Source organism: Watersipora subatra, chromosome 6 (assembly GCF_963576615.1).
Source record: "Watersipora subatra chromosome 6, tzWatSuba1.1, whole genome shotgun sequence".
Lineage (NCBI taxonomy): Eukaryota > Metazoa > Bryozoa > Gymnolaemata > Cheilostomatida > Watersiporidae > Watersipora > Watersipora subatra.
The window spans coordinates 2409463-2432755 of NC_088713.1; the positions used below are offsets into that span (position 1 = coordinate 2409463).

General features: G+C 35.9%; 1 protein-coding gene across 1 annotated transcript in view; it reads right to left on the minus strand.

Annotated features, from left to right (window-relative positions):
* Positions 1 to 20643, minus strand: part of LOC137398503 (leucine--tRNA ligase, mitochondrial-like) — a 38895-nt gene extending 18252 nt beyond the window's left edge. The window contains exons 1-13 of the mRNA XM_068084620.1: positions 20490 to 20643; positions 19363 to 19502; positions 15029 to 15110; positions 14759 to 14898; positions 14189 to 14280; positions 13460 to 13610; positions 12066 to 12209; positions 11869 to 11982; positions 8572 to 8682; positions 7950 to 8064; positions 5619 to 5779; positions 4948 to 5177; positions 4421 to 4587 (exon numbers count right to left, since the gene is read on the minus strand). Of these exons, the coding sequence (XP_067940721.1) occupies positions 4421 to 4587; positions 4948 to 5177; positions 5619 to 5779; positions 7950 to 8064; positions 8572 to 8682; positions 11869 to 11982; positions 12066 to 12209; positions 13460 to 13610; positions 14189 to 14280; positions 14759 to 14898; positions 15029 to 15110; positions 19363 to 19434 (1579 nt within the window). The 5' untranslated portion in view covers positions 19435 to 19502; positions 20490 to 20643. The remainder of the gene's footprint in view (positions 1 to 4420; positions 4588 to 4947; positions 5178 to 5618; positions 5780 to 7949; positions 8065 to 8571; positions 8683 to 11868; positions 11983 to 12065; positions 12210 to 13459; positions 13611 to 14188; positions 14281 to 14758; positions 14899 to 15028; positions 15111 to 19362; positions 19503 to 20489) is intronic.
* Between the last annotated feature and the right edge of the window lie 2650 nt (positions 20644 to 23293).

Sequence of the window (23293 nt, forward strand, 5' to 3'; positions counted from 1 at the left end):
CATGTATATAATATATAATCTCTACCAATATACATGTATATAATATATAATCTCTACTAATATACATGTATATAATATATATAATCTCTACTAATATACATGTATATAATATATATAATCTCTACCAATATACATGTATATAATATATAATCTCTACCAATATACATGTATATAATATATATAATCTCTACCAATATACATGTATATAATATATTTAATCTCTACTAATATACATGTATATAATATATATATATATCTCTACTAATATACATGTATATAATATATATATCTCTACTAATATACATGTATATAATATATATAATCTTTACCAATATACATGTATATAATATATAATCTCTACTAATATACATGTACATAATATACATAATCTCCACTAATATACAAGTATATAATATATATAATTAATAGGTCTATAAGGTCAAGATCATAGCAAACCCACTTTAACAATATCAATTTAAAGATTTTGATGCTGAAGGCATTCAAAAGCTGCTACCTCGATGGCTAAAACTGTGTGCAGGGAGATTATATTGGAAAATTTAAAAAAATTGTAAGATTCTAGTTATGCAGCAGTGATCACACTATAACCATCTAAACACATGGCAAGCATTGTCATGACAGGTTAAGCGGGTTGCAAATAGAAAAACAGGAAACAAGAAATATCTATGGCTATAAAATTTGATGTTTAAATACTCAATAGAAATTACTACTTTAGTTGAACACTAAAATATAATGTCTTTGTGGTGCAATCGGTTAGCACATTTGACTATTAACCGAAAGATTGGTGGTTCAAGCCCACCCAGGGATGAAGTTTTTATGATCAAATAAATTAATGGCAGCCTTGTCTTGACATATGATCTTGAAGGTTGACTTGCAACAAAATTTACATGACAGTTATTTGGTATCTAAAGGTTCACCATGTCTCACTCCGCTGTGTTGTAGGTTCAAAATTTGTGGAAATGTGATTACAAGCTCTTAAAAGCTCAAAAACGAACAGTTAATCAAAACCATCACGAAAAAGCCGTAGGTCGAAATCCCTCTCAAAACGGCTCAAATGTGACTAGTTGAACACAATGTGCTTCTGTTTACACTTTCATGCAACCATACTCGTCAAAGTATTTTCATAAATAAACTTCACGCAACCAATAAAACCATGTCTATTGTTACATAAATGTTTCAAGCGTATGTAGGTCTGCTCTCATCAGGTAACAACTTCAAGCTTTCGCATGATTGAAGTTTGAACTACTAGAAGAAAAATACGTGCTCAGTCTTTCCTGAAAAACAACGCTGGCAGTTTGATGTGACGAGAGAGATCATGATATTTAATGATTACAAGCGCAATTAGTCAGAACCATGACAATGTGGCTGCGTTGTTTAGTGGTAATGCGCTTGGCTTAACCCCAGGGCTGATACTCTGAAAGAAACACCCACCTGGATAGGCCCAAACTTAAATATTGTACCCCCAATCACCTGGTTGGTCAATTTGAATTTGGATATTGTACTCCCATCACGTGGTTGGTCAATTTGAAATACACCCCCTAAACGCTGGGGGTTCCCTAGAGGGGGGCATACCTGCCAACTCTCACGCATTGGGCGTGAGACTCACGCAATCACCCCAAAGAAAAAATGAAAACGCGTGAGATGTTTGCCCCAATTTCCACAATTTTATATATACTATCATTGATACATCAATTGCCCCAAAACCAAATCTCACGCATTGCCCCACTCTTGGGTTGACAGGTCTGAGGGGGCCCAGATTCTACGCCCTGCTAAACATCCAATATGCTTCATGCATTAATAAAGCAGAAAAGACCTACAAACAAAATTCCCAATTGTATTTAAATACGTTTTTATTTCGGATTTTTCGTTTGTTTAGTATTGCAAAAACGATCGTTTTTTTCTTTTGCAAATAGCTTATTTTTGTTGCTAACAGAGACCAATATCTTGTAGTTTACTATTCGTAAAAAAATTAAACAAAAAAGGCAATTAGCTAACCATAAATCAATTTATAAAAACCGTTTGTGTGGTGACATAATAGTCACTCTGCCCACTAGCATCAGTATCGCAAAACGACAAAATGTCGCTATGCCTGCAAAAGGGTTAATAAAACTGATTCCAGACATCAACCATCAGATCATCATTTTCATTTACAAAGGAAAACATAATGAATATCAATGAAAGAAATATCATATCATTCGTTCTGAGTATATTGCTGAAGGGTTGCTAAGATGAAGCAGTGTCGACTATCTCTTTTCCCTTCCTTTCCCATCAGCAAGCATGCAGATTTTAATGCAATCTGCATTAAAATGATGACTGGAATTTCGATGCAATTTCTTGGTATTACTTTGGCTGAATAAAACCTTGATGAGCATGGGCCCTTTTACTGGCTTGGCTGTGGAAACCCCCCCCCCCCCCAAGTAGCAAATTCATTGACAGTGCCCAATGGTTTGAAAACCCCCCTAAAACGTGATTTTGGGCCGAACCTAATGGGTCTTTTAGGGGAAGTATCAGCCCTGAGGGCTTAACATCTGTGTCCCGGAATGTGAGGGTTCATATCATGTGAGGTGCAAATTTTTTAACGCCCAGTTGGAAAGACGGACACGGCTCTTATCATAGTAAAGATTTAGACTAGCTTAAGCTACTCAAATTCATTGGGTAGAGAAACTTAGCCAATGGCAACTAGATTACCTGTCACTGTTTATAAGATGTTTTAAATCTTGAATGAGATTGTAGCATAAGAAGAAATGTTTATCAACAATATGTTTTAGCTATGCCGCTAGCTTTGGAATATTTGAATTATGGCCAGACACAAAAAGGAATAAAAAGCAGCTTCATTTAAAAGTTAAAATGGTACGTTGGTAATGTTGTATATGTTGATTAAAAATAAATGTTCTGTACAAAAACCTCTTTGTTACTCGTGCAACGCCAGGCATTCAGCTGGACATGTATATACCAGCTGAATTCTGGTATATACATACCAGGATATATATATATATCCTGGTATGTATACACCAGATATATAGATATATATATATATATCCTGGTATGTATATATCAGGATATATATAGATAGATATATATATCCTGGTATATATATACCAGAATATATATATATAATATATATAATATAATACATACCTTATATATATATACCTTATATATATACAGTGAAACATGGATAACTCGCCCTCGGATATAGCGAAAACATGGTTAACCCGAATGGATTTGCTTGGTCAGTTCCCACGCAATGATAAATGGCTCTATATAACTCGAACTCAACAATGTTAATTCGAACTGTTTTTTGCCCAACGGCTACCGAAACGGTTGCTATCGCTTTAGAAAATCACTTTATTCCAAGCCATAGAGGTAAACCTCAACTTTTCATAATTCATAAGCGTCGTTATTACCACCATCGGCAAAATATTTTTGTCAACGACTTTTCTAAAGGTTTGGTGAAATTTGATTTATACCAAACATCTGCGTAGCGATCGCCCTTCGGAAGCGAGGTAAAGTGAGGTAATCTTTGCATAAACTTCAAGAAAAATCGGCAAAATTGACCGTGGGTAGAACGCTCAAAAGAAAAAGATGTCTTTTCTTTTAAGCATTTCAACAACGATCAAGTTTTGCCAAAGTCAATCTAAAAAACGTCCTGGCAATAACATCACCTCAAACAACGAACCAATCTCAAGTGATAGAAAAATCTCTATACTTTTTGATAAAAACGTTTTAAACTTTACATTAGAAGCATTTAATTTGAAACAAGCCATTTGTGCTTTTGATTTATATTATAGTTTGTATATGTACATGTATCTACTAATAAATAAGTAAATACATGGACTTGTGACAGTGCTCTGATAACTTGAACGCTCTGATAATTCGAACACTTTTGCTCGGTCCCTTGAAGTTTGAGTTATCCGAGTTTCACTGTATATATACATATATATACCTTATATATATATACCTTATATATATACCTTATATATATATATACCTTATATATATATACATATATACATATGTGTATATATATCCTTTTGTCTCATTGTGTAAATAGGACAGATTCATAGATTAGATGAGGTGATACCTAAAAATGCAGCAGTTATCCCAGCTAAAGCCATCGCAACACATGACTAACATTGTCATGACAACAAAGCATTGTCAATACAAAAACAGGAAATGAAATATTATGGCTATAAAACTTGATGTCCAATCGATCAATATAAATCACTAACGAGTATATTCCATTTTGACTGCCATGTATGTCTCTGTGGTGCAATCCGTTAGCGCGTTCGGCTGTTAATCGAAAGGTTGGTGGTTCAAGCCCACCCAGGGACGATGCTTTTTGACTCATTATACTAAGAATATGGAATGAAATGACACTCGGAGCACAGCTTTTACTAACCATGCTCAGCCCCGCCCACATAGACATCAACAGGCATATATTTTGTTGCTGCCTCTGTGCTGAATGGTGCTTTTTCGTTGTGTGGGTCTGTGAATCGCAGAAAGTACCATGATGAGTCGACAAATGTATCCATAGTGTCCGTTTCCCTTTTAGCTGCAACACCACACCTATAATATATAACAGTGATACTGTCTCACCACACCTATAATATATAACAGTGACACTGTCTCACTACATCTATTATATATAACAGTGACAGTGTCTCACCACACATATAATATATAACAGTGACACTGTCTCACTACATCTATTATACATAACAGTGACACTGTCTTACCACATCTATTATATATAACAGTGACAGTGTCTCAACACACATATAATATATAACAATACCATTGTCAGACCACCTCATAAGCGTGTTGCAGTCTAACTGCTAAAAGGGTCACTCAACTCGTAGCAGTAACACTACCCCCACAAATGCATGCAATACTTCCTCACCCCATTTGTAGTAATCCACCACCCACCTTGGACAAGGAGTGTTGACCCACTCCTGTTGAGCGCAGAGTGGATTTCCCACCTTGAGATCAATCTTGTCCACCTCTGGTAGCACAACAGGCAAATCTTCCTCTGGTACAGGAACGGTTCCACAAGAAGGGCAGTGAATTATGGGAATCGGAGTACCCCAATATCGCTGCCGAGAGATCAGCCAGTCTCTGAGATCACGACTTGTCGGCCAACCACCTAACTTGCGCTCCTACAGCGGGAGGAATGTGATAGGAACTCGGACAGAGATGGAATATCGATTGAAAAGATCTAGTGAGTACTTACTGTTGCCACTATATGTAAGGGTTTGCAATGCAATCGGTGAACAGCAGCGGAGTTCTAGAAACTGCCCATAAAAATTTAGCGAACACCAACATTATTGTTCGATGTCTAGAAGCTCTGTATTCAAGTATACATTGCTCGCTCCGGACAAACCAAAAGAGATTTTACACGACATAAAAGACTCAAATCAGAGCGTCTGCTACATTTAATTTAGACAGCCAATGCCAATAAATACTCATATCAGGTCAGACAAAGGATAGCCAACTCCTACTAGCTTGTTGCTTGTGGTAAAGATATAACTTAAAACATCGACTATTAAGGTCCCGGGAAAATGTCATTTATATATTTTGAGAAGGCAGTGAGCGCTCACCTGCAAGTAGCGACAGCAAGCCACCTTAGCCTCATCTCTCGTCAACCCCTCAAACATCTGTGAGTTAATCAACTTATGCTCCTCATCTAATACCCTGAGTCCAATTGATATGTTATACTGAAGAGCTGTCTGTTCATCTACCCCAGCTAGACTTGGGATTCCTGGTTATTGGAAAACAGCTAATTGCTATAGCAGTTTGATAGCAAAGTAAACTGATCTCTATAGCAAAGTAAATTGATCTCTATAGCAAAGTAAATTGATCTCTGTAGCAAAGTAAATTGATCTCTATAGCAAAGTAAATTGATCTCTAGAACAAGCTTTACAAGACTCCCTAACTCCTTCGCTACCGTAAGCCAATGTATCGGCTTTCATGGTAATATAAGTACTGACCGTAAACCGATGTATCGGCTTATCAATAGGTTTTCACTTTTCTTTTCATTATGAAGCCCACACATTAGCTAGACCAATCAAATTTTGTTTCTAATGAAACGACATTTGTTGCCAATCACGTGCAACCAATAGAAAATCTTTTGGCTCAGCAATTCCATTCTAATTATTTTTCAAAACGGCAAAACCAGATTGGTAACGTCATGGCAATAAGAAACACACCGCGTGCAATCAACGCAAAGAGTCAGAAATTCTCTGTGAGTGGGATTCACTACAATTTTTTATACTTATCTTGTAGATAATTTTGTTCTGAATACGTAAGATGCCTATCACAATAGAACGATATCTGTTTGGATTTTCGAGATATTGGTTACATTCTAGCAGTATATCGATTTTTCGAAAATCCGTATTAGTTAATTCGGGCAGAATAATCATTCAGTCAGAAGTTTATGCGGTAGTGAGAGTTAAGGAGAGATCAAATAAAGAGATAATCTTGATCAGCTCCTTATGGCTGCTGAGACTGACAGATACTTTCTTTCCTAAAACTACCAGTATTAATTGCGCAGATAGCGAACATATTCAGCAGATACCTGCTAGTGGAATGTTCTGGTGTTTTATAAAAGGCAGCGAGCCACAGCTGTGTCTAGACAATCTCCCTGCATGTTTATTTGTTGCAGCGTATGTGTTTAAAGATCAACTGATGTGTCACCAATGATCTATTTTTGTTGCAAAAATATCATTCTGACTGATTGTAAACTCACACCATAATATTTCAGCATATTTTATTCCAATGAATAATCTTTTCAAATCTTTGCATCTTCTTACTTTACCAATACTAAATGCTTATTTTACTTCAATTAAAAGTTTCAAGATCTTTTATGGTTTGCGTCCTCGTGTTTCACAGGACAGTTACAGGTTCTCAACTCATTTCACATTACGTGATATTTCGTACAAGACTTAACAATTATTTTGAAATTATCATTGCTAGCTGCTTTAACAATCTTCCACCTAACATCAGCACTTATATATATATATAGTACTTTATTGGCAATAATTTCATTTCACAAATAGAAATGGTATTAACAGAGAATGGTATTTTATAAGCTACATGTCAAACCGTTATTCGAATTTAGTAGCTAACTGTTGCCCTTCTTTTTTTCTTCTATGATTCTTGCATGGCATGATTTGAAAAACATTTCTGTTTGAAATAAAATTATTGCCAATGAAATACTATATATATAATAACTTTTTAATATGGCAAGCAGTGTCAGGTAAGCAAAGAATAAAGAAAACTAACAATGTTTCCACCTAACGAATTTAGGATAGAGATAACATGAAATGAACTATTGTCCAATATCAGGGAGCATGACAACTAGTTTTAACGACAGTTTAGTTTGCTAAGCACGATTTGATTTTATAAAGAGTAAATTCTAACAAGGAAGTTATATACTGATTATTGATTGGTTGTTACTCTTAATTGGTCTATTATACTATTGGTTGATACAGAGAACATATAAAAAGAGAGCTGGCGTAACTGAATCTCATGCCAGTTAGACAGTGCGGTAATTTATTTATAATTACTCACCTTTATCTTCAGATAGACCAATTAGATTTGGTCTCCAATAAAACAAGCTTGTTGCTAACTATATAGACTGATCGGAAGGGCTCATAACTAGTTTCTCACTGATTATCAAACAGAAAGTTGACCGCGGAAAAGGCGCGGACAAAAAGAATACCGCAATCGTTTAAGCTGTAGGAGCTTCTAACATTCTTAGCCATAGGGACTCCAATGCCTAAGAATGTTAGAAGAAAAAGTTTTCACTGCTAGTACAGTGAAAACTACTAGCAGCAGGCCTAAACCCGATGATGCCCGCGATTTCTTTCCCTTTCAATCAGAGGGCAACTTCAAGGTCAAGGTCGCACAAGCAACAGCATAAAGCTTACCAAATCTACAGCTGCCAACGCCTCCATCAGGTAATGAATTCCCCTTTTGTACTATAAGAGGCAGTTTTTCTCCCGTCAGCGGGTGGATCGCAGTGCGACCTGGCACTACTCCCTCCTACCAACAAAGTAACGAGCTATTGTCCATGCTGGATCAGTATTGACATCTTAATACAAGTGTAACACACCATAAGTAAAACACCTTAATTTTAACCCGCAATCCATTGTTCATCTTCCACATTAATACGGGTCTATTAATATTAATTAATATTAATCTGAATGTCTTAATTGTGAGACAAATTAAAAACTGTCAGACATTCAGCTAACCTCTGTCAGCATGTGTAGATAAGCTGCTGCCAGTGTGAGTGGAGATGTTGCTGCTAGTGCGGGTGAGAAGGTTGCTGCGGCAATGAATAAAAACACTGCTGCCGATGTGAGCGCAAAAGCTGCTGTTGGTATGAGCGGAGAGGTTGTTGTGAGAATGAATAGAGAACCTGCTGCAGGCGTGGGTGGAAAAGCCGTAGGTGTGTTTAAAGCAACTGCTGCAAGTGTGGGAGGAAAACCAGTGCTGATATAAGGGGTACCCAAGTTGCTGAAGCGAATAGAGTGCCATATATAGCCTCACCTTGAATTCAGAGCCAGCAATTACTGGGTGATCTGATGAAATCTCGAGGAACCTGACACCATAGAGGAGTTCAGGACTTTCTGTGTACACTGACAATGACTCCCTGCCAGGCTACAAAAGATTTGCTGACCATACTTCATGCTGACTATGAGGAAGGGAGCTTACGTCATCATTTAAACAGCTGAGATAACAAAGAAGGATGCCCACATTTCCCAAGAAATCTTTAAGAATGTCCAACGTTAAAGAAACACCAAAGAAGACAACTCCCACAAGCACAAATGTATTACGCTTTGCTGTAGTAACGATTCTGAGTGGTTCAAGACTTTAAACTTTAAGCTGCTTTAAACTCTAGCAATAAACTCAAAGGTTTTACTGATAGAAATTTCTGTTTTAAAATTCATGTGAAAAATTAACATGAAATCAATTGGAGAATGCTTACTGTGCTTACTATTTTAACGATATGTAAAGGTCCGAGCCTTGCTTTGTCTTAATCTATGTCTTACTCTACATGTATGTTTTACTCTACGCCTTACTCTATGTCTTGAAGATGTACAAAGGCTAATAATGTCATACAAACGTCGTTGGCATTGTATCTCTGATAAAGAAATCCCAATAAGATTTGCAAAGCTTGCTATATACGGAACAGGCCCCAATAGCGTATGAGTATGGGAAAGACAACTACTGCATACATATCGAGGAAAGGCAACTTCTATATGTATGTCTGTATATATAGTACATATAAAAAGTAACTATGACTGTGCCTGCAGAGGGCAGGCAACTATTACACCCAAGTGCCAGACAACTACAGTGCACCCTCAGAATACGATTTTAATCCGTTCCAGGGTTGGCATCTTCGACGTTAATTTTGAACGATTAGTTTTTTTAGACAGCGAAGTCTATTCTGCAAAGCAAAACTAATAACAAATAGTTTATACGTCTAAAGCAAAACTAATAAAGCAAAACAGAAAATTAATCTATGTATATAAATCTCAAAGTTTGTTGTCTGTCTGTCCTTCGGTATGTCCGGCTATAGCTATTAAAATTTTGGAATTAAAAGCTCACATTTTGCTGAATTTGAACCCAAGGAGAACACAACTGAAGGCTAGTAATCCAATCATCTAACCACGAGTCTACAGAAGCTCTTCCGATTCAAGGCTCTTACAATGTAATGTATACACCCTTTTTCCGATTGCACGCGCTAAATAACGTGTTAATTGAAACTCTATTAACTCTATGAAAAGGGATGCTTTTTCACGTTTTCGTTAACTTCTATTTCCAGTTTTTTGTGTAAAGTTCAGTTGCTAAATCGTGGTCACGGCTTTTCACGCGGACAATTGTATTATCGCAAGTAGGAATGGCCTCTACATTCTCTCTCTGTTTGGCCAGACAAAGATAGTTCGATATCTCATTTTTACATTTGTACCAGTATCGTCATATTCAAAGTTTTGATGAATAGCCTTTGCTTGAACAGTAACCTTTTTTGATACACACATATGCGCAAGCGCGCACGCACACACACACACTTTTATGCAAGAATTGTTATTATTAATTCAACATATTTAGGACTTTTATTGTGTTTTCTGAGTTCGTATTACTTTGTCATTACCAAATCATCTTTTTTTGTACGTGTAATCATGGCAAAACAGATTTAATTTAGCTATTACTTGCTAATCATTTCACTTTCACATTTAAACACTTTTATAGTCGTTTTATTTTTTTAACTTATTTGACTGGCAGAAAACATTTTCCTCATGATATGAAGTGTGAAAGTTACAAGTTATTTGAAGTTTGAAAACCTTTACAATTGTTTTATTTTTTCTCTCAATTTATTTAAACTGCACAAATCACCTTTTTCATGATATGAAGTTTGAAACTTAGAATGGTAACTGTTGTTATATGTTAGATGAAAACCCTTTTTGTGCAAATACTTTTATCATCCGAGCAACGCCGGGCATTATAGTTTTACTATAAAAAGCGGTACTATATCTTTGCCGTCTATTTGCATCCATGGGTCAAGGTTAGAATAAAAGAGAACTTTTGACGACACTCCAACTCGTCACATTCAGATTGGTAACCCAACGCTGTAACCTGCACCAATCGATCGCCTTTGTATTTATGAGCAATTGAACTGCTATCCTATTCCCTGTTTTTTCAACATATCTGACGATCTATCATGACACACTAGAATGTCACGAAAGTTGTATACAGTCAAACATGGATAACTCGAACTTCACGGGACCGAGCGAAAGTGTTCGAATTATCAGAGCGTTCAAGTTATCAGAGCACTGTCACAAGTCCATGTATTTACTTATTTATTAGTAGATACATGTACATATAAAACTATAATATAAATCAAAAGCACAAATGGCTTGTTTCAAATTAAATGCTTCTAATGTAAAGTTTAAGACGTTTTTATCAAAAAGTATAGAGATTTTTCTATCACTTGAGATTGGTTTGTTGTTTGAGGTGATGTTATTGCCAGGACGTTTTTTAGATTGACATTGGCAAAACTTGATCGTTGTTGAAATGCTCAAAAGAAAAGACATCTTTTTCTTTTGAGCGTTTTACCCACGATCAAGTTTGCCGATTTTTCTTGAAGTTTATGCAAAGATTACCTCACTTTACCTTGCTTCCGAAGGGCGATCGCTAAGCGGATGTTTGGTATAAATCAAATTTCACCAAACCTTTAGAAAAGTCGTTGACAAAAATATTTTGCCGATGGTGATAATAACGACGCTTATGAATTACGAAAAGTTGAGGTTTATCTCTATGGCTTGGAATAAAGTGATTTTCTAAAGCGATAACAACCGTTTCGGTAGCCGTTGGGAAAAAACAGTTCGAGTTAACAGTGTTGAGTTCGAGTTATCTATAGCAATTTATCATTACGTGGGAACGGACCAAAGAAACCGTTCGAATTAACCATGTGTTCGAGCTATCCGTGGGCGAGTTATCCATGTTTCACTGAATATAATTACCCTGTTTAAAAGCATTAAAAAGGGTAATTGTATCCTGAGGGTGCACTGTACCATATAAGATACATGATGAGGGCAGACAACTAATATATGAAGTACCTATTAAGGGCAGACTGCAAAACTAGTACGTAACTGCATATTACTACACAAATACATTCTGATGGCAGACACCGACTATACAAAATTTGTGTTGATGGCAGACACCGACTATACAAAATTTGTGTTGATGGCAGACACCTACTATATAAAATACATGCTGATGGCAAACACCAACTACAAAATACATGTCAAGGGCAGACAACTACTACGATCTACTAATAAATACCTCAAGCGGCATGTTGATTCGAACTCCTGATGGCTTTTTCATCCAGGCTCGCTGAGCATTAGCAAATCCCCTACAACTGTCAGGATCAAGGCTATCCAGCCCATCCAACAGCGACTACAACATAAAAGCCAAGGCTAAAAGCTATGCAACAGTGTTATAAGAAGACGAGAAACCTTATCATAGTCAGTGAGACGTACCTGAGTATAATTGGTTGAACGAAGGTACCACTGGGTAAGATGCCTCTTGATAGCCTTGGCTCCCGACCTCCATGAGTTGCCATGACTGTCTATCTGTTCGTCAGCTAGCACCGTTTGGTCCACAGGATCCCAGTTTACAGCAGCCTGTTGGTTTAAAACATGAATCACAGACAAGGATGGTAACGTTGATACCGATACGAAAGATAACGAAAGATACCGAATATGAAGTTTCCAAGTTACTAAATTTTGTCGTTTTGTCGAAATAATGCACCAAATGACGGAAGATGGTTCTAAATACGTTTCACACTGCTAGTCATTTACGCCAATAGGCAGCTCGGTTCACAAGTTGAGCTGCTCTATGATTGGCTGATGCCCAGCAACTTCCTGTGTACAATGCGTCTCCCTCAGTTCTCGTTGCTCGCCACATTTAGTGAATACTTAGCGTAGTTGGTCAACACTAGAGGTAAATAAATATACTATTGATGATTTTTATTCGTTATTTCTCTGTTCTTTCTTCTTTCCATAAGCAATTTCTTTTGTTTATTGCACAACAATATAATTCTAACATGTATTTGTTACAGGTTTTAACATTTTCAATAAAAATTTTACATTTTTAATAAAAATGTTACAGGTTTTCAGCCATTATTTATAATTTTTATAAATATTATGCCCGAGTTGTGCGGGGAATTGAAATATAATATATTATTACATGATAAAATGTGTTTCTAGTCACAAGTTTTTCAGGTTATGAAATAGCTTCTGGAATGAATTAATTTCGCGAGTAGAATTTCTACTGTATTTCTGATCTATATATATATATAAATCTCAAAGTCTGTCATTCATTTTTTCAGTCTGTCCAGCTATAGCCATTCAAATCTAGGGATGAAATATCCACTTAGCCTCAGATTTGATCTTGGAACCCAGGTTTGGTTAATTGGTTAGGTTATTCACCAGGTGATAACCTAACCAATTAAGCTACCCAGCTCACTGCATCATGGAATAATTGTGTAGGTAGTGATTACACATGATGACGATATCTCAAGCCGCTGGGGACTGCCAGCTGACTAGTAAAATAAGTCTTTACAACTTTTACTCCTCAAAGAAATCATCAACAGTAAAGAATATCAAATTGAAGAGATAATCAGTCAAGCGAAACATTTCAAAATGCACATTTATGCATGTGCATGCATTAATGCACAATTCTCACGATTTCAGTTTTATGATTATTCTGTCTGAGGATAAACATCTGTTATGTTGGTTGAGAGACTCAAATATTCTTATTAGCTTATATGAAGAATATGAGACTGAAACTCTCAGGCTGCGATTATACAAAGTTTATATGAACCCATCAACGCGTGATTGATATACTCGTCAAGAAAATAATTGGGACTTACTTTCATAGAATATGCAAGGCCTTTTTGGTACATGTGCAAAAATATGAGTTGTGTCCACTTGTAGTAGTCTGGATTGCACGTGGTTATCTCCTTTTCCCAGTCAAATGATAGCCTCAGATCCATGAGTTGAGATTTCATTCGGGCTATGTTACTACAAAATAACCTTTCAATGGAGAACAATGCACAAAGTGCTATTTTACTTGTGCTGCCTTTTTTAATGGCCTTAGCTAGACAGGTATTTGTGACCAAAGGCAGTCAACAAGGTAGAGAGAGAGATCCACACTCTTCAGTGTGTTCCATTCTGACCGAGTAAGGAACCTATTCAAAGGTCGTTACTGTTTCGATCAATAGAACAAACACAGCCTCGGTAACTAAAGTAGTCATCATACACAAACAAATCAGGAGTTGTGCTATCGCTATCATGCATTACTGCAACAGGTGGAGTGAAAGGAATAACAGAAACCGCTTGCAGATGAATGTATGAGAACATTAAACAACTATTTACCTTGACTAAAATCGAGTCTATCCGATACTGGAATAGCTTGAAAAGAATAAATGGAGAAGTGGGTAATTTTTTAAAATTTTAGATAAGCATCCCACATGACTTGGCCAAATATTGATATGGATAGCGATTGCTGAAAAAACTAAAACAAAATTATTTGATGTCCATACTGTGTGCACGATTGACAACTATAAACAGGTGAGGTGAAAGTCATTTAGTAAACCAACCTCTCTGTCCACTGCCTGGGGGCGATGCCTCTATCAATAGCTGCATTCTCAGCGGGGAGACCAAAGGCATCCCAGCCGATGGGATGGAGCACCTGCAAAAAAGCGCAATTTTACCATTGGCTGTTTCCCTAGTTTATTAGTAAAATGGGTGCCTAATTCATGCTCCTGAGCAATGATCGGGCCGCATTGTACACGGTGAACTGTTAAATAGTTCCTTACCACAAAGATGGATTTAGAGCTAGTTCCTGAAGGTCATACAATTCTTAGAGATGAGAAGATACCACCGGCTACATAAGGACAACTAGCTGCCCCGATAACAAACACATAGCGAAACTGGACATGGTCCTGGGGCTTGTCATTTGCCAAGACCAAAAGCCTTCGTAGAATATAGGATACACTTCCACACTGATTTTAAAATAATACGCTACAACTATTAACATATGTGAAAGCTATCACATGACCGGTATAGGCAAATGCTTCAAAAGATTTTACTCCCATACTTGCATGCCTCTTAATTTACTAACATCCTGAGTACTGGAGATACCTTCGTGTAACCAATAAGGCACCAACCTGACTCCCAGTTAGCCTGTGGTACCTAGCCAATGCATCACTGATTGTGTAAACTCTCATATGGCCCATGTGCAGGTCACCACTCGGGTAAGGAAACATGGCAAGAATATACTTCTTATCCTCATTTCCACCATGGCTAGCTGCAACACAAATACTAACAAAGCATGGAGAAAACAACTCTCACAGCTAAACATATTTTTGTCACTAGCCAAAGAAAGGAGTGAACCGCGCCCAACGATTTGGGAGTTGGAAAAGATAAACTATACAAACCTGGATATGAAGCTGGGGAAGTTACCCTCTCCTTCCAGTACTTCTCTATATCATTCAGGGCAGTCTTTGTAATTTTCTTTTTCTAAATGATATGGTAGACTTGTCAGCCTTTTCTAGCCTTAGCACTGCTAAAATCTCTGACTGATAAACTCATTATGGTCACAGCATTAGGGCATTGAAGGAGAAGACAACTTGCATTCTGGTTATCTAGCTTTTTTGATATGCATATTAACAGCAATAACAACCAAGCGCAATTAACATAACTTGACATTACCTTGACATTACCTTGATATTAACTTGACATTAGCTTGACACTAACTTAACATTTATCACTTATAAAGATTGCACCTGGTGTTAATGCGTTGAGGGGTCAAAATAAATTGCTATTCCTGCTGAGGTTGGCTTGCACCGATGTTCTTAAAAACATGCACAAGCAGATATCACGAGTCTTCGGTGAATGCCTACCATACAACCTTGACGATGGACGAAGCGGAATTCCATCAAATATGCTACTCTAAAGTCAAAGCCAAGTCCCATGACAATTATTTTTTAACACAGTTTGTTAAGCGAGTCAAAAAGACGGTGTACGTTGAAATGAAACCACAAAAAATTAAAAGATACGTAAGTAAAGATACGTAAGTAGTCTAGTTAATGTAATCTCCACCCAGTAAAAGTTACGGCTCATATCTCCATCACCAGCCAAACCTGCATACAGACGCGTGTTTGTGTCCCTAAGGCACAATAGCAATATCAGCTTCTCTTTATTGATTATTGATTATTAGTACCCTGGCAGTTCAATGTGCCGCAAGAGATTGTCTTGTTAGCTGTGTTGATAAAGCACTGAGAGAGAATAACTATGTCCACAATTAAATTGATAAGGCCGTAGCAAGTGTTGAGTGTCATTCTACCAAGCTGAATGTGGTAAGCTCAAACCTCTTTTTTTACCCCAACCTCTAACCATCGTTTCAGACAGTCGATATGTCGATATTATGATGGTCGATATTTATTCAGTCGATATTAATGATAATAAAACTAGCACCCTGGCTGTCCGGTGCACCATGAGAAACCATTGTGTGTAATAAGTATGTGTACAATTATTCTTCAATTAGTCAAGGGGTTGAGTTGCACAGCTGGTAGGGTGCTTAATCGCTGAGCAGAATATCCAAGTTTGATTCAAGTGTGATGCATTCTTTTTCTAACATTTAATGTATCTTTGTACAGACAGACGAACACGGCTCATATTATAGTAACAATCATTATTGTCAACTGAGCTTTTTACGAACATTGTTAGTCGTTATATAACTTTGTTCTATATAATGCAATTATTTTATTGCTATATATAACTATTCGTAGTATTTATCAAGGTGTTTTGTCAAGCAGCTAACAACTTACAGTGGATTCTCGTACGTGTGTCTGTTCTTTATTATTTGTCTGTGTCCTGTCTGCGCTGATTTTGATATTAACTTTGTATGTGATATGACTAGCATTCAGAGGCCATCATAAGAACTTTTTTTCCTGAACATAAAATTTTTCTATTAGAACTGCATTTACTACTAGCGAGACCAACTTGCAAACTTTCACGATAGTTGGTTTGAACTGTGATCGTCTCATCGATGAACTAAAGCTACTAACGATTAGACCAATAGAAAACATTTTATTTATTATCGTTGCTCAGCGCCTGAAGTCTATCGATATGCTAACTGCAGTTTTAACATCATACTGATGGCCCAGACGGTGAATAATAACAAATCATAATTTAATTGTTCAGCCAATTTTAACAAAAAAACTTTTGAAAGAAATTGAAGTTAGTTTAGCCCTCTATACATTGCCTATTGAATCGATTGGATGTTTCACATTTTCTTCCACTTATAGAATGCACTGATATAAAATTATTAATTATATTAATATATAAAATATATATTTTTTATGTCTTATTTTATATATATTTTAAATATTTATTAAATTATTATGAAAATACGTATTAATAAATATTTATATAATTATAGATTAATTATATTAATATATAATTAATAATATTAATATACTAGAAATTCCACTGTCATACAGCCCACGACCAAAGAGATGGCCAGAGATATTGGCAAAAAAATAAAGGGTACTGATGGTTGAGAAATGCAATATTAGCAATCAAATGGCTCTGCAGTGCAATAGGATAACTGCAATGGTAGCTGTAATGTACTGGGTGTGGGTGTTATTATATACAACAATAAGCAATAATGAATGGAAAAGATGTTTATATTTTCCCCCTGCAATAGGAGAAATGTAATATTGGCCAATATTAGAAGTAAAATGCACTGATATTCTTAGAATAATCAATTTTATTAATATAGTAATAATAGAAAAACAATACACAATTTTGTTTACATTTCAAAACGTCATAGGTAGCAATATCGAGAAGTTGTCGTATTTATATAGGTTTTTAGAAAATTTATTTAAAAAGTGTTTGGTCTTGACAAACAACAACAATGAAAGGAAAATATTACACGTTTATATCTCTCCCTTGCAATAGGAGAAATGCAATGTTGGCCAATATTATAAGTAAAATGCACTGATATTATTAAAATAACCAATATTGTTAATATAGTAATACAGCAATAATAGAAAACCTATGAGCGTTCATGCGTCTCGAAGATTTCTGCAAACTGCAGCAAAATAAAAGCTGTTATAAAAGTGTTATAAAGCTGTAGGCCTAATTTACTGTAATGTATGTAATTCAACAACAATAAAGAAATATGTTTATTATAACTCTGAAATGCAAAATTAGAAGTAAAATGGCAAGCTACTGTGTACTATACACAGTTTGAAAGTTGGTTGCGTTGAATGTAGAATGGTTTTGATAAGTGATCTTTAACAGAAAGCGAGTAAGAGCATTCACGCGTATAAAACTGTAGCAAAATAAAAAATGTTCTCGTCATGAAGGGGCGTTGTAGTTCGGCCCTAGCTTGTACCTAAGTTGTAAAGAATTTCGGCTAACGTTTCAAATAATGAAACCTTCGGTGATTGGACAAAAAACACAGGCTGATAAACTGTGTACCACAATTTCGTACCTGTAAATCGGTCTACGCCTCAAACGGTCTACGTTTATTACAGAAACCTTCGAACAAATTCGATTACAAGTAAAAAATGCCATAGACTGATGAAATGGGCACGGTTTTCTCGTGAAATGCGCCCTGCTAAATAGTTCTACAATCGGTCGCACGGCTTTATTGGCGTTTCAATTTTCGGTCTTAACTTTTATTAAACCGAGCTTTTCAAGCTTTTTGTGGCAATTTTCGTTCAAATTAATCTGTCTATTTGTGTATAATCCGATCAGATGGGTAAGTTTTAAGATATTATCGTAGGTTTACAGAGACTTGGTAACATATTTAAATAGGTTTAAATGTGTTTTGTATCGTTTTTATACTTTAACGACTTTAAATTCCGATGCTTAAATTTTTTGATGAAATTTCTTGACGAGGGTTCGTCTCATTGTTGATGAATAATTTTCGTAAGTTGTGTGCACATGCATTTATCATAAAACTCCCACACTTCCGCTCCGCTCGTGTGGTCGTGGGATAATTAATAATATTAATTATATTAATATATAATATATAGTTATTCATTTGGGTTCGACTCGAGAGAAACCAATTAGAGATACCTTTATACTGATGAAAGGCTGATAAATGTTTAAACCGATAATCCAAAAAGATGAACCATGTTTATAATATGTCAATATATCAATTACTGTTTATAATATGTCCAATATATACATGTATGTGTATGCATTTATGTTTATGTATGAAGGAATCATTACACATTTTCGAATTACAACATGAACAAACAAATTGTTTGGTCAAGCCCTTCAGCGAACCAAATGTAACATGGAAATCATTTCAAGGAGATGAACCGATCCTCCTTTGATGATTCAGAGAATTCCACAATAAATTTGGTGGTATTTTTCAACTGAAGTTGTCTTGCCATGCCACTAAGAAGCAAAAAGCCGTTATTAAGAAATTATGACAAGTTCAGAGTTGTGTTACTGCCAATTTTCAAGTAGCGTACATTTGGATTGCATATATTATTTTAGATTAAAAATCTAAAATTTAAATTAATTCGTTGCCGTACTTGAAGAAAATGAAAGTTTGGAAGTTGTATTCTTTTTTGAGTCAGTTGTAAGTGGGCACCCATTTATTTTCAGAAAAAAAATGTATTGAATTGATAAAATTGACTAATATTATAATATAATGATATTAATATATCATAACCGTATCCCTTTTCTAGTCTAAATCAATAAAAGCAGACAGAATCGTTGATTTACGCAAACATTTAATTCATACCCAAATACCAGTCTTGCTGTAAATGTGTCGGAGTTGTTGGTAAGAGATACCAGAGGACAACTTTAGCTTCATATCGACCAGGAATACAGACGTTCAACACTGACTCCCTGTATATTTATGGATGCCCTTCACTGCTGCATCTAACAAAAGCACAATGACAAAGATTAATCTAATAACATGTTAACAGAATGTTAATAGTAAATTAATATTATGTAAATAATATGTTAATAGTGAGTTATTACTGTGTTAACAGTATGTTAGTATGCTAACAATAAGTTAATAGTGGGTTATTAGTATGTTAACAAAATGTCAGTATGTTAACAGTAGGCTATTAGTAAGTTATTAGTATGTTAACAGTATGTTAAATATATTGTTCGTCTGTTAACAATATGTTGATAGTAAATTAATTGTATATTTCAATGTATGTTAATAGCAGGTTAATTTGGGTACATCAAGATGACTTTCCTCCTGCCCTGTAGTGCCCATAGGACATATACATGTATGTCAAAGACCATTCTGGAAGCTCTCAAGCTATGAATAGAATATAAGCATAGCTTTCTGTTACTACGATTCCTCTGTTATACTATCAACACATACAAACTAATTTTCATTGGCTACTCAAAGTCATGTGACTTGATAGCCAATTGGAATTTGTTGCTCTCCATTTTGCGAAGTCTCTTTCACTACTGCTGAAGCAGCAAGTTAAAAAATATAATAAATGGTAAGTTTACAAATTACTGCTTGCCATAAGTGTGGTCAAGCATGTTTGCTTTTAATTGTAGTCACTAATTTTTTTGTTTTTTCTCATAGTGCAAGCAAATTTCGAGAAAAATAGTTTCATGTGACACATGGTCACATTGGGCATTGTGTGGCACATTCAGTTACTGCGGTGTTTGTATGTTAAGCTTATATTAATTAAGCATCTCAATTTAATCATTCCTCCGCCCTTTGTCACTTTCTGTTTTTGTCATGCAGGGTTGCTTAGCCACCCTCCTCATCCATGCTGGAGCGCCGAGAGGGAGCTAGTTTAGTCACCAATGACCCGACCAGATTTGGCACTGGAAAAATTATGGTCGGATGCCCTTCTTAACACCATTAATGGTCCTTATGTCACTTGAACTACTAACCTATTGCTCATAAGCCAGCGCCTTAGCCACTGAACAATGGCCACTCCTGAAGCGAGGAAGGGCGGATGAGCACCTCGGCAAACCAATGGCCAGCGAGCTAGAGATGGTTTTCCTTAATAAAACATCCAACAGAAGGCTATGGCAAACCACTGTTGAAACCTGCCAAGAAAAGTAATGGTTATAGGCAACAAGGAGAACCATGATTGCCGACGCCATCACAGGAAATGGTAGTTGAAGATAGATTCAATCACTCAAGTTTGATTAAGACACTCTTGTAGCTAGCTTATTATTGTCTACGACAAATGCACTATCAAAAATGCAGATTGTTCAATGACACAAATTGTGCTGCTAACAACGGTTAACTAAAATTACATTCATATATATGTATACTAGAAGTAGGTAATTTCCCACCCATTTGCGTATCCTTGTAGTGCCAATACTGTAAAATAAGTACAATTTGACAATTATGGCTTTTCGTAAAAGACTTTTTATAGTAGAAAACACACTTGATATGATCGCTTTCGTATTATGCGCGTCAAATGCAATTGCATTAATGGTATCGCTGGTACAATTAGAAAGACTTTACCAAAAAATGTCTGATTTTGCCTATAAAAAAATTATTGTCTTACACTACTTCTTTTAAACTACAAAACTGTAAAAGCAGTAGTGGCTGCAAATAAAACAAGCAATGTTGAAGCAGCAAACAAACTTGGAGTGGATGAGAGCAATATGAAAAGATGGAGGAATGATAATTTATTGAGTTTCATCTCTAATTCAAACATGCAAAAAGAGGCCAAAAACTAGACAATTCTCACAAAGTAAAAAAGGCCATAGTTGAGTACCTTGAAGCTTAAAACCAAAATGGTTACAGTGTGTTAAGATTGTTAGATTGACTGTACAGTTGCAAACGGTGCAGATGGCCAAATTAAAAAAACGCCAAAGCATCTCAACTTCAACTGCTTCTAACGGTTAGTATACAAGGTTTTAAGTAGAAATAGTAGATATTACTAAGACTGATAACAAAAAAATCCTTTTAGCAACCATCTGAATACGAGGAAAAATAGGATAATCTCAAATGTTCAAAAATACTCAAAAGCCTTTCAATAGGCTAGGATAAAAATATGAGGCAATAAAGATGAAACCCAATGATGTATTTTGACATGCCAACCAATGAAAAATTACATGAAAATGGTTGTAAAACAGTCCCTATAATGACAACATTGCATGAAAAACCCATTTTACCGTAGAGCGCTTAGTTGCACTGCAGATGGAGCAAAGTTGCTCGAATGGCATTTTTTTGAACGAAAACACACTCAAATGACGAACCTCCCTGGTGTGGTCATCCATGAGCACACAATAAGGATGCATAGATGAAAAAGGCATAATAAAATGGATCAATAAGATGTAGGTGCGCCGAGATGTAGGCCTCAAAAATGCTCTGTGATAGTCTGGGTCCAAATCTCACCTAATCAAAAAAGTAATGTTTCTAAGAGAGTTAAACACTGTCTCAGCAGACCAGTCATACCATGAAAACTAACTGGAATATTACAACCATTAGATGTCAGCCAGTACAGACCCTTTTAGGCACGCATGCAAAACACTGAACGACAGATTGCATGGCTGAACGAACAGCCAAAGGAAACTTCAAACTACCTCTTTTGCCTACAGTTGTGTCTTGTGTGAAGAACGAATAAGATGACTAAAAAAAATGCTTAGATTTAAAAAAATGATGCATCAACAACCATTCAGCTGGTACTGAAGATGATGCTGTATGGCAGGAGGATAGCAACCAAAGTGAAAATGAAGACCGTGAGGCCGCAACAGAAAATGGAAACCAAGATGAAGAAATGTGAGATGATGATAATGTCACATCCATGGATATGGGGTATATTATGAAACTTGCATAATTTCATTACTTCAAATGGGAGAATGTTATTTTTGCTGGATTTGTTGCTGAAAATAATAACAGGTTATAATAACATGTGCTTTATCTTGTAGTCCATTAGGTACATCGTTGTTTGAACCTACTATGTTCAACAATGGTATGTTGCAAATCAAATGTTCCTAAAAATATGTTTCAAAACAGTGTATGATATTTCAATACATTCCAATGGTGGGGCATATTGAGACAGAGGTAGGGGTAATTTGGGACTACACAAAAACAATGGGGAGGCATCATGATAATTACTGGCTATGTATTTTTTATGAACCACAGCTATGTGAAATGCTTACTTGAAGTTAATTTATAAAAAGCTTAGTCAGATTCTTAAGCAAATGACATTCGTTTTAAAATCTGTTCGTTACACCAGTAATATTGGGCAAGGGGAGCACCACAACAATATCACAACTGTCAACATCTGCAAGGTGGTCTGTCTCTGTCCTAACAAATTAGTACTACTCCGAACAGTTTTAGAGAACAATACTGTAGCGATAGAACCATCAGTGTTAATGACTAATTTACTAAACCAGCAAACTATTTAAGTGTAAATTTTTCTTCTCTTCAAATTTCACTGAAACATAGTCGCCAAGCTTGATGATATCCGATGACTCTATGCCACTCTCATCTGCAAGTTGCAGTTTATCTTTTGAGCTTTCTTCTATTCTTCTATTTGGCTAGTGCCTCTTCAACCTCATTGAGAGAGAAATTTTCATAGATGGACTGGCATAATCTGGTTCACGTTTTAAGGAGGGCTTCTTTCTATCAGTGTATTCCTTATTTTTACAGGAATATTTGTCAAGATCTCTAATCTGACTCTTTCTAGCTTGCCTAGCTTACATGAAGATGTTTTTTAAATAGTCTAAGT